Source organism: Dermacentor albipictus, chromosome 2 (assembly GCF_038994185.2).
Source record: "Dermacentor albipictus isolate Rhodes 1998 colony chromosome 2, USDA_Dalb.pri_finalv2, whole genome shotgun sequence".
In the NCBI taxonomy this organism is placed as follows: Eukaryota; Metazoa; Arthropoda; class Arachnida; order Ixodida; family Ixodidae; genus Dermacentor; species Dermacentor albipictus.
Genome location: NC_091822.1, coordinates 149,739,464 through 149,757,579, shown reverse-complemented (window position 1 = coordinate 149,757,579; position 18,116 = coordinate 149,739,464). Strand labels below are relative to the sequence as shown.

The following is an 18,116-nucleotide window of genomic DNA, read 5'->3' as shown; positions in this document are numbered from 1 at the left end:
CGCATGCTAAAACTGAAAGTAACGAGAACGTAATCCCCTTGTAATGCTTAGGGATCCTATACGTGCATTTCTTATTGGATCACTGTACTCCGTTTCATACATCAGGTGCAACGCTGTGGAGGCTAGATACTTTTTGCAGTGGCCGCGTTCGCGCTTAGATGTAGTTCGGTTTCTCTCGACTACTTTTGTGAAAATGTTCCTTATATAAAGTCAGTTCTGAATGAAAATAAGAATTTACCCTTAGAAGCAGACAAACCGTGCGCTTATTTGGCTACTAACACGTTGTTTTACATCAATTTGCTTTTCGTTGTTTTTTATTTGCGTCCCGTCGCGGCAGCCTCACGTGCATGCTCGCGCGAGCAAACGCCGCTGGTGCCTATAGCGAAGCATAGACGGAACGTCAGCTTGCCGTGACGTCACAGATTTGGGTAGGTTGCTCTGCTCGTGACTTCTTAATCGCTTACCACAGCAAAGAAGAAAGGAATAAAGAAAAGAAATGACCGACGATTACGCTTCTTGGTAATGCGATATTTGAGCGCAGCTGCTGCCTTATTTGAACAACAGGCAACCGCCTACAGAACACGCAGTCCGGCCTCGGAGACTCCGCCGCTTCCGTGGCAGAGGTAATTGGCGCCTTTCATAGGGAGGGAGGAAAAGCAACTTCGCTTCCCTTGCACGGCCTCTTAGATTGGCGCGCGCGGCGCACGCCGATCCCGGAGGCTGTGCTCCTCTAAACTGCTCTCCCCTTGCCCTCCCACGTAACTCCCTCACTTTCGACTGTCATCGCGCCCGCGCGTCCGCCGGCCCTGCGCCAGCTTAGCCCGCTCTATGAAGTTTCATGTTTCGTTATCTGCTGGTTATCGAGAAGCGTGAGGTGCTGTACGTTGACCGGCGTAGGCAGTTTCGTCAGTTTCGTAGTCCTAGATAGCTGTGTACTTGTGCTCCGGGATGGTTCACCCGTTTCACGACTGACACCGCTAGTGCATCGTGCAGTGGTGCACGAACACCTAAAGAACAAGCCCTGCAAGGTTCTTCCGGGTGCCTAAAGACAATAGGTGAGCGCGCAAACCGAAGGATTTAAGAAGACGCGCGTACACGAACACGGCCCTCTGCATGTGTGTGCTCCATGAGTCTCCGGACGTCGTTGCGCCTTGATTGTGCTACACGTCCCTCTTACCGGTAGAGCAAGCTGACAAATAGATATTACTCCTCATTATGCCCTTGTCTATGACTTGTTTTTCCGTGCCAAGTCTCATTCTGCAACTTCACTAGCTCGCCCAGTTTTCCATTCAGACCTCAGTGCTTTTTCTGTATGTCACCATTCTGCAAACGTAGTAACAGCTGAAAATTTTGCGTCCGTGTTTATGTTTATCTCGGTAATTGCCGATGGGCATACCACGCATATATGCTTTTTTTCTGGAAAGCATGGGCATTGCAAGCGTCCTATATGCAGATTTTTGCAGTACGTGTTTATTACACAAATGACTGCCCAGTCTGTATGACTTAGTGCCTTAAATGACGTAATTTTGCTGCTAAGCATTGGATTCGTGGTGGAAGTCGTGTTGTTGGCTTATTTCACCTGGTCTTTGAAATAAGAATATGCCTTTCTGCGAATGTTTTGTATCTGCTGCTGCAAAAGCTGACTGCCTTAATTCTGCTCCCCCTTGCCACCGTTAATTACTAAAGTTATGGCCAAGTGCCAAAAAATGTGATAATGTGTATTTCAGTTTTTAGTGCAATGTTACTTTTCTCTGCCATGTCTTTTTATTTTATTCAGTAGCCATGAACATGTCACGCATTTCATATAATTTTGTGCAGGTTTATAGGTAAGTTCTGGTGTTTTTTCTTGGTATGGCTGTCAAAACAATCTTCGCATTTTATTCTATTTTTGAGGTATTTTGCAAGTCATTGTTTTTGCCATTACCAGTGAATTTTCCCTTTCTTTAGTTGTCATGATTATGTCACACACGTCGTACAGTTTTGTGCAATATCTCCGAGAGTATATCAAAAGCTCTCAGTGCGAATGTCAGACGTTCCTCTACACTTTGGTCTTGAAGGCATTATATAAAAATCTGTTGTATGTGTGTACATGACAAGGCCTTCGCGTTTTCTCGAGTTTTATTCCTTTATTTTTTGTTATTGCACTGTCTGTGAACTTTTGTGTTGTTTAGTAGTCATGTACATGTCGTGCCTTTTTCACTTTTATTTTCTGAGCGTGTACCATACCAAACTATGCAAAAATATTTGTTTTTGGAAACGGAAGTCAATAAAACGAGGCCGAAGATCTGTTGTGTCGGAAGTGGAAACTATATACATCCTGGCATATGCTGGCATACTCAAAGTATGGGCAAGACTGCACGCGTGCTAACGCATGAAGAAACCATGGCGACCACTCGCCAGTTCACAAACCATGCCTGGGGTAGCGCGCACGCGTGATAAAAGAAAGATAAAAAAAGAAAGCAAAAGTCAAAGTATGGGGAAGGGTGGAGAGGGTGCGGAGCACGTCAGCATAATAAAAACAAAAAAAAGCGCTAGGGAGCGAAGGCGCTGTGCGGCTGCTGTTCGTGTTGCCATGACAACGTAAACATTAGTGCGCGCCGCCATTTTGCTAAAGCGTCGCCCTCCTGTTATAGGAGGGCGACATATGATACATATGCATTGATGGCAGCACACGAAGACGTTACAAACACAACACTCCCATACAAAGACAGCATCCGCGCAATTAGAAAAGCCTTAACGGCAAAATGGCAACGCGAATGGGACCGTTGTTCCGACAACAAGCTACATCTCACGAAACCCACAGTTGGGGAGTGGAAGTCATGCTATCATCAGGAGCGGTTCATCGAAGTAGTTTTGTGCCGACTACGCATCGGGCACACACACACATCACACACAATTACCTACTTAGGAAAGAAGACACACCAACATGCGAGAAATGTCAACAGCCACTAACAGTTATGCACATATTACTCACATGTACGCAGATTGAAACACACAGACGAGCCCTCTTGCACAAATTATATGAACAACACATACCGTTACACCCTGCTCTAATTTTAGGCGATGATCCACTAGTCCCATTTTGTGACGTCCGTAAATTTTTAGACGACACTGGATTTTTACATAAAATATAGATTACTAACGCAGCTTTTTCCTTCATCAACTGGATTTTAAAACACCTCGTGTTTGGCGCAGCATAGCCTTAGCTGCTTTTGCGCCATTAAACCCCATTTAACTAACTAACTAACTATCCTGTTATAGGGCCGTAACTGAGGGGGACCTTGGCGCTAGCGTCGAAAGAGCGTGTGCTTCAAAACAGCCAATGGCAGCCATGCGGAGATTCACCCCTGGGACGCAGTGCCCAGCGGAGGCGGTTCTGCGTTTCGGATTGAGCAGCACACACAGCGATCCGCCGCCATCGAGCTGGGCACTCCGGCGACGCGCCATCGCGCTATCTTACACGGGGTCACCGCGGTGGGGAGGAGGGGACATGAGCAATTATTATTTAATGTTTCTTTTGAGGTGGCATGAAGAATTGGGTGGAGAACAGGGGTATTGAGTAGAGGTCACACACTTATTCCCTCATAGACAGGCACCAACGTGGCCCCACAAAGTTTGGGTGGGAAGTAGAAGTAAGGGGACGAAACGCTATAACTGTCTTTCGCGTCACCGCAACGGCACTGCGCCAGGTAAGGGGAGGTATAATGCAAGAGTGGAGGCGGTAGAAGGACAGCCAGGCGCAAGCACTGCCAGAGGCAATAAATGCCACTGAGGAACGCGCCCCGCAAACAGGGAAGTGAGAGACACGGCTGAGAGCCGTACAGCCACGCCACGTGGAGAACGGAGGAGCGGAGAGCCGTGGATCACGCGCGGGGCGGCAAGGAGCGTCCGCCGCCGGCACCGCGTCTGTGCCGCGACAGCGGGAGAAGGGACGGAGAGGGCGGAGTGTACGGTAGCGTCGAGAGTCAATGCAACGGCGCTGCGCGGATGAAGGGGGAGAGAGGATAGGCGAGAACACGTGATCCGGCGCGGCCGCGCGGCCACCGTATCTCGAAAGCGATCTGTGGTGCTTGCAGTGTGCGCGTGATGCCGGTAGCTTCGTATGCGCTGCGCTTTCGACGTTTCCTTCGCATTGAAGCGAGAGATGCCCGAAGGTCAATTCACTTGCTGCTGCTGCCGTGATTCCTCGCTCCAGCATTTTGACAGCGAGTTCTCGCGCTCAGCGAGTGAGATGTGTTCTTTACACCTGTGCACGCGTGACAGCGTTCTTGTTAATTTAGCTACAACACGTTGGCGGGCTAGTTGGTTTGAATCCATGCCAGAATGTGTAAGCGCGACTGAACAAGGACGTATACAGAAGCAGACGCATAAAGACAGCGCTGTCTCTGTGTACCCATTTCTTTCTACGTCCTCAGTGAGCCACGCTTACGCATTGTATCGTTGTTAATTTAGTTAGTAAGCGAATGTTTACCAGTTTATACGGCCAATGAAACTACTATTCTTGCTTCGTACAGCTATGTACTAATTTGCTAACGCAGTCGGTGCTTCGACTTTCAGGTGGACATGCGACTTTTTTGTTTTGTTTTACCCTTCACATCTTGCGGAGGCCAGCTGCAGTCTTGCACGATGGGCCACGATGGGTCCGTTGGTCGGCTTGCACGTAAGTCGGCTCTACAGAGAAAGCGCGAAAGAATCGCGCGAAAGAATCGATCCCGGAGATTGCCCCAAACCGCCGCGGTTCGCGGTATAACCAGAGCCATTTTAAGCCGTACCCAGAGGCGAGTTCCAATGCAAACGAACGGAGCCGAAATGTGTACTTAGTGCGGCACGAACTTGGAAGAAGCGTCCTGCGGGAACGTCTTGGACACGCAGCGAAGCGTGGTTTAGAACGCGAACGCATGCTGGTTCGCAAACGCGAGGCGTATAGCCGCGTCGAATGACAGCGACGAGCACCGTTTCTGCGCGATGAACATATCGCGCGGAAACGCCAAGTGGGCGCTTGTCGTCTTTGCCGGCTTCCGCAGGAAAAGGGAGGACGGACGATAGTAGAACACGGTTCAGTCCACGTTGCATGCAGCAACCTAGCTGGTCAAAAAAAAAAAAAGCGACGCAATAACAGACAGAAAATTACGGGAGCAAATACTCGCACCAGCGTTGCGGCATCAGCGTGTGGCTGTATACGCCACACAAGGAATAGCTTCGAACTCCAGTGCACAGTGACTCGTAAATGCAAAGGAGGGCGGCGTCAATATGCAGCGATGAGGCGGGAACGGGAGGCCAGCTTTGAGCCTGTGCTCTTTGTATGCAAATGGTCGACAAACAAAGAATGCGCTCGTCGCAAACAGCAAAAAAAGCTTCGCTTAAACACATTCACGTAGCGCGTGGGATCCGTATGAGTTTATATCTTATTAAGTGAAGAAAGCGGGGGAGGTAGGCTTCCCCACAAGCATCATTACCCGAAGCGCGGACCAGTTATTAGGCGCAGTCCCGACAACGCGTAGGGAGAATTTTACACATCACTTAGCAAACACAGGTGACGCCAAAACTTTCGCATAAGCGCGTAATAAGTGGAACGCATAACACTTACGCGCACTCAATCAATACGAAAATGCTGTAGCCTCAGAAGCAATGCTTCTGATGCTACAACACTACCATCTCCTCCTCCGCATTCATTCATTCATTCATTCATTCATTCATTCATTCATTCATTCATTCATTCATTCATTCATTCATTTATTCATTGATTCATTCATTCAAGCATAATTGCAAACGATGACCTGTGGCCTAATTTGGGGAAGAGAAAACCAGGCAGAAAGAAGACGTCTGTGTAGTCTTGATTTCCCATTCTTCGCTGAAGATGGCAGCATTGCCGGTTCACCCCGCTCTGCGCTGGCTGAACTTGTTGTTCGGGTGCCAGACTCGCAAACCACATCGCTCGTAATAGCCGTTTTTCATCATTCTAGCCAATGAAACCGGCAAGTAGTAACGCCGCATTTACCATTAAAGCAAATAAGCTGTAAAAATATAGCGTCCCGTTGTAGTTTGAACACGAAGACTACACAGCAACTTCTGCGGCCCCACAAAGTTTGGGTGGGAAGTAGAAGTAAGGGGACGAAACGCTATAACTGTCTTTCGCGTCACCGCAACGGCACTGCGCCAGGTAAGGGGAGGTATAATGCAAGAGTGGAGGCGGTAGAAGGACAGCCAGGCGCAAGCACTGCCAGAGGCAATAAATGCCACTGAGGAACGCGCCCCGCAAACAGGGAAGTGAGAGACACGGCTGAGAGCCGTACAGCCACGCCACGTGGAGAACGGAGGAGCGGAGAGCCGTGGATCACGCGCGGGGCGGCAAGGAGCGTCCGCCGCCGGCACCGCGTCTGTGCCGCGACAGCGGGAGAAGGGACGGAGAGGGCGGAGTGTACGGTAGCGTCGAGAGTCAATGCAACGGCGCTGCGCGGATGAAGGGGGAGAGAGGATAGGCGAGAACACGTGATCCGGCGCGGCCGCGCGGCCACCGTATCTCGAAAGCGATCTGTGGTGCTTGCAGTGTGCGCGTGATGCCGGTAGCTTCGTATGCGCTGCGCTTTCGACGTTTCCTTCGCATTGAAGCGAGAGATGCCCGAAGGTCAATTCACTTGCTGCTGCTGCCGTGATTCCTCGCTCCAGCATTTTGACAGCGAGTTCTCGCGCTCAGCGAGTGAGATGTGTTCTTTACACCTGTGCACGCGTGACAGCGTTCTTGTTAATTTAGCTACAACACGTTGGCGGGCTAGTTGGTTTGAATCCATGCCAGAATGTGTAAGCGCGACTGAACAAGGACGTATACAGAAGCAGACGCATAAAGACAGCGCTGTCTCTGTGTACCCATTTCTTTCTACGTCCTCAGTGAGCCACGCTTACGCATTGTATCGTTGTTAATTTAGTTAGTAAGCGAATGTTTACCAGTTTATACGGCCAATGAAACTACTATTCTTGCTTCGTACAGCTATGTACTAATTTGCTAACGCAGTCGGTGCTTCGACTTTCAGGTGGACATGCGACTTTTTTGTTTTGTTTTACCCTTCACATCTTGCGGAGGCCAGCTGCAGTCTTGCACGATGGGCCACGATGGGTCCGTTGGTCGGCTTGCACGTAAGTCGGCTCTACAGAGAAAGCGCGAAAGAATCGCGCGAAAGAATCGATCCCGGAGATTGCCCCAAACCGCCGCGGTTCGCGGTATAACCAGAGCCATTTTAAGCCGTACCCAGAGGCGAGTTCCAATGCAAACGAACGGAGCCGAAATGTGTACTTAGTGCGGCACGAACTTGGAAGAAGCGTCCTGCGGGAACGTCTTGGACACGCAGCGAAGCGTGGTTTAGAACGCGAACGCATGCTGGTTCGCAAACGCGAGGCGTATAGCCGCGTCGAATGACAGCGACGAGCACCGTTTCTGCGCGATGAACATATCGCGCGGAAACGCCAAGTGGGCGCTTGTCGTCTTTGCCGGCTTCCGCAGGAAAAGGGAGGACGGACGATAGTAGAACACGGTTCAGTCCACGTTGCATGCAGCAACCTAGCTGGTCAAAAAAAAAAAAAGCGACGCAATAACAGACAGAAAATTACGGGAGCAAATACTCGCACCAGCGTTGCGGCATCAGCGTGTGGCTGTATACGCCACACAAGGAATAGCTTCGAACTCCAGTGCACAGTGACTCGTAAATGCAAAGGAGGGCGGCGTCAATATGCAGCGATGAGGCGGGAACGGGAGGCCAGCTTTGAGCCTGTGCTCTTTGTATGCAAATGGTCGACAAACAAAGAATGCGCTCGTCGCAAACAGCAAAAAAAGCTTCGCTTAAACACATTCACGTAGCGCGTGGGATCCGTATGAGTTTATATCTTATTAAGTGAAGAAAGCGGGGGAGGTAGGCTTCCCCACAAGCATCATTACCCGAAGCGCGGACCAGTTATTAGGCGCAGTCCCGACAACGCGTAGGGAGAATTTTACACATCACTTAGCAAACACAGGTGACGCCAAAACTTTCGCATAAGCGCGTAATAAGTGGAACGCATAACACTTACGCGCACTCAATCAATACGAAAATGCTGTAGCCTCAGAAGCAATGCTTCTGATGCTACAACACTACCATCTCCTCCTCCGCATTCATTCATTCATTCATTCATTCATTCATTCATTCATTCATTCATTCATTCATTCATTCATTCATTCATTCATTCATTCATTCATTTATTCATTGATTCATTCATTCAAGCATAATTGCAAACGATGACCTGTGGCCTAATTTGGGGAAGAGAAAACCAGGCAGAAAGAAGACGTCTGTGTAGTCTTGATTTCCCATTCTTCGCTGAAGATGGCAGCATTGCCGGTTCACCCCGCTCTGCGCTGGCTGAACTTGTTGTTCGGGTGCCAGACTCGCAAACCACATCGCTCGTAATAGCCGTTTTTCATCATTCTAGCCAATGAAACCGGCAAGTAGTAACGCCGCATTTACCATTAAAGCAAATAAGCTGTAAAAATATAGCGTCCCGTTGTAGTTTGAACACGAAGACTACACAGCAACTTCTGCGGCCCCTTTGCAAATATTCAGAATGCACTGGTACCATCACCGGCACCAGCATCGCTGAAACCTAGAAGGATAATGAACCGATTTCATCGCGAGCTTTGCTAGGTCGCCGCATCCACAACTCATGTCGGTAGTATTCGCCTTAAGCGGGCTCAAGAAGCGTGCGATGTTTGTACCACGAGAAACCGCCTGATCCCTCGTGATCACATGTCACGGAGATGATAATAAACAAAACAATTCTGCAAGAGAAGTGGAGTTCAGAAGACGCAACTCCCCCCCACCCCAACACAAGTTCCCTCTAAAAAAATTTACTCAAGTATTCAACCGATGACATTGTCCTAGGCATTCCCCTCAACATTGCGACAGAAATAGTGCGAAAGCGCAGAGGACCACGTTCCTTATTTTTTTATTGAAGTACCCTAAGAGCCCTTGGGACCATTATATAAGAAGGAAGGGAGAGGGAGAGGGAAGGACAATACAAAATAATCGTGGAGTACCCAAAGCTGGCTGGGGTGCGTTTGGCAGGCATTCTCAGATCATGAACAGCAGGTTGCCATTATCCCTCAAGAGAAAAGTGTATAATAGCTGTGTCTTACCAGTACTCACCTACGGGGCAGAAACCTGGAGGCTTACGAAAAGGGTTCTACTCAAATTGAAGACGATGCAACGAGCTATGGAAAGAAGAATGATAGGTGTAACGTTAAGGGATAAGAAAAGAGCAGATTGGGTGAGGGAACAAACGCGAGTTAAAGACATCTTAGTTGAAATCAAGAAAAAGAAATGGGCATGGGCAGGACATGTAATGAGGAGGGAAGATAACCGATGGTCATTAAGGGTTACGGACTGGATTCCAAGGGAAGGGAAGCGTAGCAGGGGGCGGCAGAAAGTTAGGTGGGCAGATGAGATTAAGAAGTTTGCAGGGACGGCATGGCCACAATTAGTACATGACCGGGGTTGTTGGAGAAATATGGGAGAGGCCTTTGCCCTGCAGTGGGCGTGACCAGGCTGCTGATGATGATGATGACCCAAAGCACCAGAACAAAAGAAAACTAAAGAAAAAACAAAACAGGACTTCCAATTCGGTAAATGGTAACTAGAGTAGTATAGAGGAAGCACACTGAGGCCATGCAACATGTTATTAGTTATTACAGCAGGCACAACCCTGACATCATGGCGCCTACAGGGCCCCTGCGCATGGGCTCTTAACGTGGTGAAAACGGTCTATTAAGGACAGGTATTAAAACGGGGACACCAACAATCCGATATCTCTGTCCTCAAATACAGCACGCTTCAGCATATACGTTCCGAAATCCTTAAAATTGGAACATTTGCCATATTTGACGATTCCTCGGTATTGTTCATCCTGTGGAGGCACATATTTTAAGATGCCAGCGAAACGAACCGAGAGCACCAGAAAATGTGCTTGTCTGTGCTATGGACATTCAATAAATGACGTTGAATAACTTGAATGGAATTGCAGAAAGACCTTCGCCACTTTGATTCCCAATAAACATAGCCGCAGTACAAGTAGTACCTTCGGCACACTGCACCTGAAGTTCTTATACGCCCTGTTTGCGAAAGTGTTTACGCATGCTAAAGAACTCTTGGTGGTCCAAATTATTCCGCTGTCGCCTACTATGACGTGCCTCATAATGAATTCGTGGTTCTGGCACGTAAAACCCCATAATTTTTTTTATTTGAACGCCTGGAAAGGAATAACGCGAATCAAGACCCAGGTGTTCACGCGCTTTGTGTGTGTGAACCATAAATGCTGTGCAGCCCTGAGTTCCATAAATTAGGGTGTTCAAGTTATTTCTTAGCATACAACTCTTAATTCTAACCCTGACCCTCCGCAAACGCACATTGTTTCTGTGATAGAAGCAATTCAAAATAAAGCCGCAACTGAAAGTACTAAGTAATAAGACTTTCACCAAAATGCAATTGAACAGTCACCGTTGCTATATAATGTTGAGCGGCTGTGCAAGAGGTCGGGGGTTGGGTCCTCACCCTGGTGGCCGCAACCCTTGGAGGCGGCATGCGTAAACGCTGCTGTAGTTTCCTATTATGTGCACGTTAATGTAACCGAGGTGGTGAAATTTAATCTGGCATTCGCAGTACATGAATGCATGGCCTTCGAGGATGGCGTCCGTTACTCCAACGAAGCCTTCATTGGCGGTACGATTCGGAAACCACGCAGTAAACAAGGCCAGGTATCGCTTCCCGATGCACCCCTGTGTCACGAAGCGATGGTGGGCTTGCAGAAAGAGGAACACATCTGTCAATGGCTGAGGGGACGCAGACACAGCCGAGGAACCGAGGATATCCCTGCCCACTATCTCGCACGGAAGATGTCAAACCAAACATCAAACACCTGCTTTAGGACTGTCCCATCACACAAGATAATAGAGAGGAATTCGCAGGAGCACTTTGCGCCAACAGTAACGAGGAGTTTAACACCAAATCTTCCTCTGGAAACGCAGAAACGTCGTCTGCTATAAGTATGAGAATACGCCGCAGAGACCGACCTCAGAGGAATGGCCTGGTTGCACTACAGTGGTTTTAGTGCAACGGCTTTCGTAATATCGCCCAATAATCCTCATACCCTGTCGGGTCCTCAGAGCCACCCCTTCCTCAAATCAAGGATTGACTGATTCATTCATTACGACTGAATGTACCGTAATTTAATGGTTGCAAGTCCCCCCGCCAGGCAGCATTAGTCTGCACGGTAAAATGTTGTGCAATCCAGTCCCTCCTCTGCCTCCCTCTGCTTTCCTGTAAGCTTGAATGTATTTGAACAAGATTTCTGCAGGGAGCGTTATCCTACTCATGTGCATAGAGAAATTCAATACGGCGGCGGAATCAATTCGAAGGGGCTCAAATATAGGGGAGTCGGCGTTTGTTCAGGGTCCTGCAGTACGTTGGATTCAAAAGCATGCGACAGTGTGAACCAGACTCACCTGGAATCGGAAAACTTGTTCTGGTCAGTGGCCATTGGGAGTATTCTATCTTAGCACTATTCCACAGCACGTTCTCGCGATCCCTCCCTTGTTGTTGTTCTCCTTATGATGATGATGATACCTAAAATTCATCGTAACCGCAATTAATAACAAGTCCAGCAATGAAACGAAAAGACAGAAAAAGTATAAAACTGGGAGCAACACAATAGTGTGCAACTGAGCAATCAGATCACATGAATGTGTTATCGGATGGAAAGTACGCAGCATTGCGTACATGGCAGGTTTTCAAAGAAGTATCGGAGTCCACACTCACTAACACACCGGAGCACATAGTATCAGATTTAGGGAACCATGACTGCGAATGGAGCCAAGCACGTACGTAGCGCTAACATTGAATATCTTGAAAAACCGCCGGAATTGCTCTGGCTAGTCTGCAAAATTCGTCGATATATCTGATTTGCGTTATAAACAAACATTATTGAAAAAAGATACTGAAAATTACTTTTGAGAAACCTTCGTGTTCTTTTAAAAAAGGAACTCCACAAGCAAGGCAAATATGCCTTCAGCTATATGTTTCGACGCAAAACTTCTAACAGTATTCTTAGCATAGGAGGTCACGTGCTAAAACCGCAAGTAACGAGAACGTAATCTCCTTGTAATACCTAGGGATCCTATACATGGAGCTCTTATTGGATCCGTGGTAATACTACTGACACGTATACTTCTTTTTTTTACCTTAATGACTCGTAGGGATTACATGAAAGGGGGGGGGGATGAGGCCGATTAGGGTGTTAAAATCATTTGTTCCCCCGTCCTCCCCCCTCCAATAAACAAACTAACGAACAAGAAAGAACACAAAAAATACAGAAAGAACCCTAAGAACACGAGGATAAGATTTACATTAAGCGAAAAATCTCTATTTTGGTTGAATTTTTAGTTGAGAACAGGATAGTTGTACTGTTCAGCTATACGAAAAAAAAAAATCCATACAGTCGTAACGATAACACAGCAAACGGATAAAAGGCGATGTATGTGATTTGTGCGCGCTCAATTCTCGATGCACCTATATGTTTAGTTTGTGTTACGAAAGATGACCATATCGCTTTGCGCAAGATGTTTCGCGATCAGTGCATGAGTATTATTTACGAAGATTTTGTAATTAGGTTCTTTTTAAATTATCGACGTTACGCCGCCTATGACAATTGCACGCTTCTAGGTGGCATCGAGCTCATAATAGTTGGTTATTTTAATATCAGCGAAAATCTCCCTATTTAAAGCACACCAGCCCGAAGCGTTGCGACTCAGTTTGGCGCGATACTGAAACCGAGAGGGTCAGCAGCGCACGTAACCACGCCTTAATATTACGTCACATGTCACAAGCCATGCAACGAAACCAAGAAAAGCATGCGGGGTCTAGATGTCGTTGGCTGAAAAAAAAAAGAATGGCTGTGGCTTAGCTAAGGTTAAGCCCAGGATGCGAAGCATACTAGCCTTTATTTTAACGCGAGAGCGTTAAGGAGCTCGTGTAGCAGAAAAGCCAGTGTCGTCGGCGTCGGCTCAGGCGTGCGGCGCTTGCTCAGGCGCACATTTCGTTGTCGAGCCGAACGCTGCGTTGCTCGACGCTCACCGCGTCCGATGCGGGGTGCGTAGTCGCTGCGCCGTAGCAAAGCCACCTAGAAACAGTCTCTGTAGCACGCCGCAACCTTCGCTTCTCATTCCAACGAGCAGCTCTGTCTCCAGGAGGCATCTCACCTCGTGAGTGTCTAGCAGAGGCAAGCGCAGCTGCTTATATACCGCCGCGACGCCGCGAGCGACGGCGCGAGCTGGAGCCCCGTTTCTCCTCTGTCGTGACGTCACGGTGTCACGTGGTCAGCCTTGAAGGCGACGCCGCGAGCGAGGGCGCAAGTAGGAGCCCCGTTTCTCCTCTGTTGTGACGTCACGGTGTCATGTGGTATTGAAGGCGACACCGCCGCGCCTGAGGAGCTGGGATGAGCTCTAGTAATATGCTTCGCATAAAACCGGGTCCTCGGTGCGTCGACATGTGAATCAGCCATCAACCAACATCGATTATTGTTAACTTAGGTTCCGCTTTTGACGTCACAAATCACAAAGCGCTGGTGGCCAGCCGAGATTGCCTCGCGTACCTGAGCTTGGCGCCACGGTATGTCACGTGTCCCTCACGTCATCACAGGACGCAAGTTTATTCGCAGTTAGGCGCTCTTCTGACGCATTCAATTTTCGGTATCGCGGAAAATTAGTAAAATTTTTTTGTGCCAGCGTGTCCTTGATTCGTTTTAAAAGCCGTTTTGTTTCGAGCTCGCAATTAGCCACAAATATCCATCCAACTGGCACTGGCGGCATAACCTTATTATAGAGAAAGTAATTGTCGAATCTGAATTAATTAGTCTGCAAAAAAAATCCAACAGTACGTTTTATTTTGCCGGCCCTTGTTGCGAATCTTTCCCTGTCTGGCAAGAAGCAATAATGCTCCTCGGATCACCTTTAAAGTTATTTAATAAACAGACACAGTCATCGCTGAAAAGCACAGTGAATATATGCAAATTTACTAGAGTGCGAAGCTGATGCTGCCGGCGTTCAACCACCCTGGAGTGATACTCGCATGCGCATGATTCTCATGTTACATTGAGAGCGAGGGAAGACAAGCGGCGACACCACCTAGGCTTTCTAGTACCAGCTTGCCGTGACGTCACAGATTTCGATAGGTTGTTCTGCTCGCGACTGCTTAATCGCTTGCCGCAAGAAAAAAAAAGAAAAAGAGCAAAAATATGGCCGACGATTACGCTTCTTCGTAATGCGATCTTTGAGTGCAGCTGCTGTCTTGTTTCAACAACAGTAACCGAGTACAGAACACGCTGTGACGAAAGAAGGCGGGTTTGCGTTTTGGATTGTGCAGCACACACTGCAATCCACCGCTATCGAGCCGACGCTCCGGCGACGCGCCATCGCGCCATCTTATAGTATGTCAGCGCCGCGGAGAGGGAGGGGGAGATTAGCAATTATTATTTAATGTTTCTTCTGAGGTGGCACGAGGAAACGGGTGGAGAACAGGGGTATTGAGTAAAGGTCACACACTCACTCCCTCACAGACAGGCATCAACGTGGACCCACAAAGTTGGGGTGGGAAGTTGAAGTAAGGGAACCAAATGCTATAAGTGTCTTTCGAGTCACCGCAATGGCACTGCGCCAGGTAAGGGTAGGTATAGGGCAAGAGTGGAGGCGGGAGAAGGACAGCCAGGCGCGAGCACTGCCAGATGCGACAAATGCCACTGAGGAACGCGCCACGCAAACGGGGAAGCGAGAGACACGGCTGAGAGCCGTACAGCCACGCCGCGCGGAGACGGAGTAGCGGAGAGCCGTCGACCACACGCGAAGCGGCAAGGAGCGTGCACCAACGGCACCGCGGCTGTGCCGCGACAGCGGGAGAAAGGAGGGCGAGGGCGGAATGGACGGTAGCGGCGAGATAGTGTCCCTATATATGTTCCCGCAGGGAGCAGAGTTGCGCATAGGTCCGCCGTTGTGTTCCAGCTCTGCAGTGAAGCAACTTTTCTCGCGCGCAGGAGGCAGATGCCGCGCGGTGTTACATTTACTTCTTTGTCTGCTGGTCGCAAGCTGCAAGAAGTAATTGTTCGTAAGCACTGAGCAAGATGACATTTTTTAATGCAGGCTACGCTAGAACGATTGGCGTAGCCGGATGGTTGCCAACCCCCAGAAATCTTTAGTTTGTATATACATTTATACACACAGATGTACAAACATATAAGGAGAAAACTTCATATGCATGCTGAAAAACATTGCACCGCTTTTTGTTGCAAGGTAATGCGCCTTGGCACGCGAACTTTTGAGCTGGTCGAGCCACGGGCGTAGTCGGAATTTCATTTCGACGGGGTTCCTATAAGACCCCCCTCGCATTATCTTGCAACAAAAAGCGGTGCAATATTTTTCAGCATGCATATGAAGTTCTCTCGCGGTGTCCGGAAGACAAGAAATATTTTAAAGAGTGTTTAAAGAAAACTTCACACACGTGTTGGACAATTATGTGAGCACATTTTGGCGGCCGAAACCAGTTGAATAATGACCGTCGCCAAGAGAACTACCGTGCCTGCTGTTATGTCAGTGACCGTTAACCGTGACCGTCATTCGTCACTAACCGTCGTTCACAGCTGCTGCACGTTTTAGATATATGCGGTACAGACACGCAGGTTTAAACACATTTCAAATGTTTGCATGCGCACATTTTATGGAAAGCTCATTTTTACGATTTATACCGCAAACCTAACAGCTGCTTCTTAGCAGCAAATCTGCAAGTGTTTGTAGAAGATTCAAGATGCACGAGCTTCTAGGTAAAATTATTTTGTACAAGGGAATGAATAACCAATGGCTGGTGGCAGCAGAAGATGAGTGCTGGTTCTTGGAGCCTTGGGGGGAAGAATTCTAAGCCACTGGAAAGGCAACAAGTTAATAAGAGTAACAACAGGTTATTTTTTTTGCAGTAAGCACATAAGATGGCAAACTTGCAATGTAATTATTCACACATTGCAGACTGTAATATAAGAACAAATATTTCTTTATCTCTTCCTACTACTCAGTTTAATTTACTATAACGCAGAGATTATTAGACATACAAAAATAATTTCTAATCCCTCACGTCGACTAAGGTTGGTCGAACAAGCAGCATATTGCTGTCGGTAAATTCTGAAGCTATCACAGCTGTCTCATCAGCGGTAGCGCACGATGATTTCGCTTACTCTAAAACAATGAGCACCAGTACATCAATCAACCTCATATGAAAAATCAGAACATGGACAAAAAAAGAACAGAGTAGAGAAAAGCCAGGGTGCAGCGGACAAATTGTATCTGCTAGTATATACTTTGTTTTGAACACACTGTTCTAGAGCCGCATTGCCAAAACAATCGTAAAAGCAACCCAGCGAATAGGGCGAGTTGGTAAGTTAACATTCTTGGCGTATAGGTGCAGCGCGACACAGACGTGTCGTCCATTCTTTGTGTTGCGTGTGTGGCGCGCTGCTCATATACACCAAAAATTGCACAAGTAAACAACCTCTCATGCCAGGCGTGCACATTTCAGCGTGTAGAGGGGTGTTACTCGAGGTGAACGCTGATTTAGTGTAAGCAAGCCAAACTTACCTCTGCAAACAAGGCGAACGGACCTCGCATATCCTGTCCCTTTCGGCGCCGGCCGGTATTGTCTGTCTGCACGGCACCGCGTAAAAGGCTTTGCCACCTTCCGTGCGATTTGCGCAGTTTGGTGCGCTGTACGCCGCCGATCGGCGCAACGGACGCTTTACGGTGTGCTGATCGAAATTTCGATAGCACTGACGGAAACATGTCGGCATCGCACACCCACAATGTATCAGTAAACCCGTATTACCACTACCAACCTAATACCAACCGAATAATAGTGTCCCTCATACCCCAAAACATGCACCCTGAATACAATAAAGCAAGGCGAAAAGCACGCGCACAACGTATTAGAACAATGCATGAAAATAATCCCACGTACAACACAATATACACGGACGCAGCCGCGTATTCGAATGTACACTCGAACGCCATTGATGCCCAAAAGAACATCAGTAGCTACGCAGTGGCAATCGTCAACACGAAAGCCCAGCAACAATTTACGGCATCCGTCAAGGCAGGTACTCCGGCGGCTGCCGAAACTTTCGCCGTGGGAATGGCCCTCGCTCACGCGGAACGCACGAAAAAGAGCGTCACCATAATAACAGACTCACAAGAAGCATGTCGCCGTTTCCTTAGGGGCCACGTGACCAAAACATGTCACTCAATAATACCGACGAAATTCGCCCATTATCACCGGATCCTATGGTGTCCAGGTCATACAGGCCTTGAAGGGAACGAATTGGCTGATTCGCAAGCCCGAGGTATTATTAACCGGGCCGACTCACTGGGACGGTCCCAGATAGTCACTGTAATGACCCCAATCCAACGAATTCCCGGGAGATTCTCGCTCATCAGCGTGCAACCAAAAAAAAAAAAAACCCTCTTCCTCACCCACAACTCAGTGGAGAGGAAGCCGTCAGCTGGCGCAAAATTCAGACTGGGGTGTTCCCCCACCTTAATTTACAGAATGCCATATTCCCCACTCGCTACAGGCCCGACTGCCCGTGGTGCGGAGGCATACCAACATTACAACACATTACTCGGGATTGTGAATCACACCCGTTTGATAAAACACACCACACAATGGAGCAATGGGAGGCACAGCTAACCAGCTCAGACCTGGCGGGACAACAGTCCTTCATAAGACGGGTCAATCGGGTTGCTGAGGCCAGCGGAGCCTTGGACTAAAGGGTCTCCTACCACTGCACGTAAATCGTCTAAGTCAATAAAAGTTTCTCTCTCTCCCTCAAAGCGATCTGCGATGTTTGCAGAGTGCGCGTAGTGCCGGTAGCGTCGCATGCGCTGTGCTTTCGACGTTTCGTTCGCCTTGAAGCGAGAGATGCACGAAGGTCAATTCGCTTGCTGCTGCCGGAATTCCTCGCTCCAGCACTTTGACAGCGAGTTTTCGCGCTCAGCGAGTGAGATGTGTTCTTGC

At 48.4% G+C, this 18,116-nt stretch overlaps 1 protein-coding gene across 2 annotated transcripts in view; it reads right to left on the bottom strand.

Annotated features, from left to right (window-relative positions):
• Window positions 1-16,749, bottom strand: part of LOC135899818 (endothelin-converting enzyme-like 1) — a 36,876-nt gene extending 20,127 nt beyond the window's left edge. The window contains exons 1-2 of one of the 2 annotated variants that reach the window (XM_065429166.1): window positions 16,685-16,749; window positions 11,519-11,639 (exon numbers count right to left, since the gene is read on the bottom strand). In XM_065429166.1, the coding sequence (XP_065285238.1) occupies window positions 11,519-11,553 (35 nt within the window). In that variant the 5' untranslated portion in view covers window positions 11,554-11,639; window positions 16,685-16,749. Of the gene's footprint in view, window positions 1-11,518; window positions 11,640-16,684 lie in introns of those variants that run through there. The other variant, XM_065429165.2, reaches the window with a different exon arrangement.
• Window positions 16,750-18,116: the final 1,367 nt, after the last annotated feature.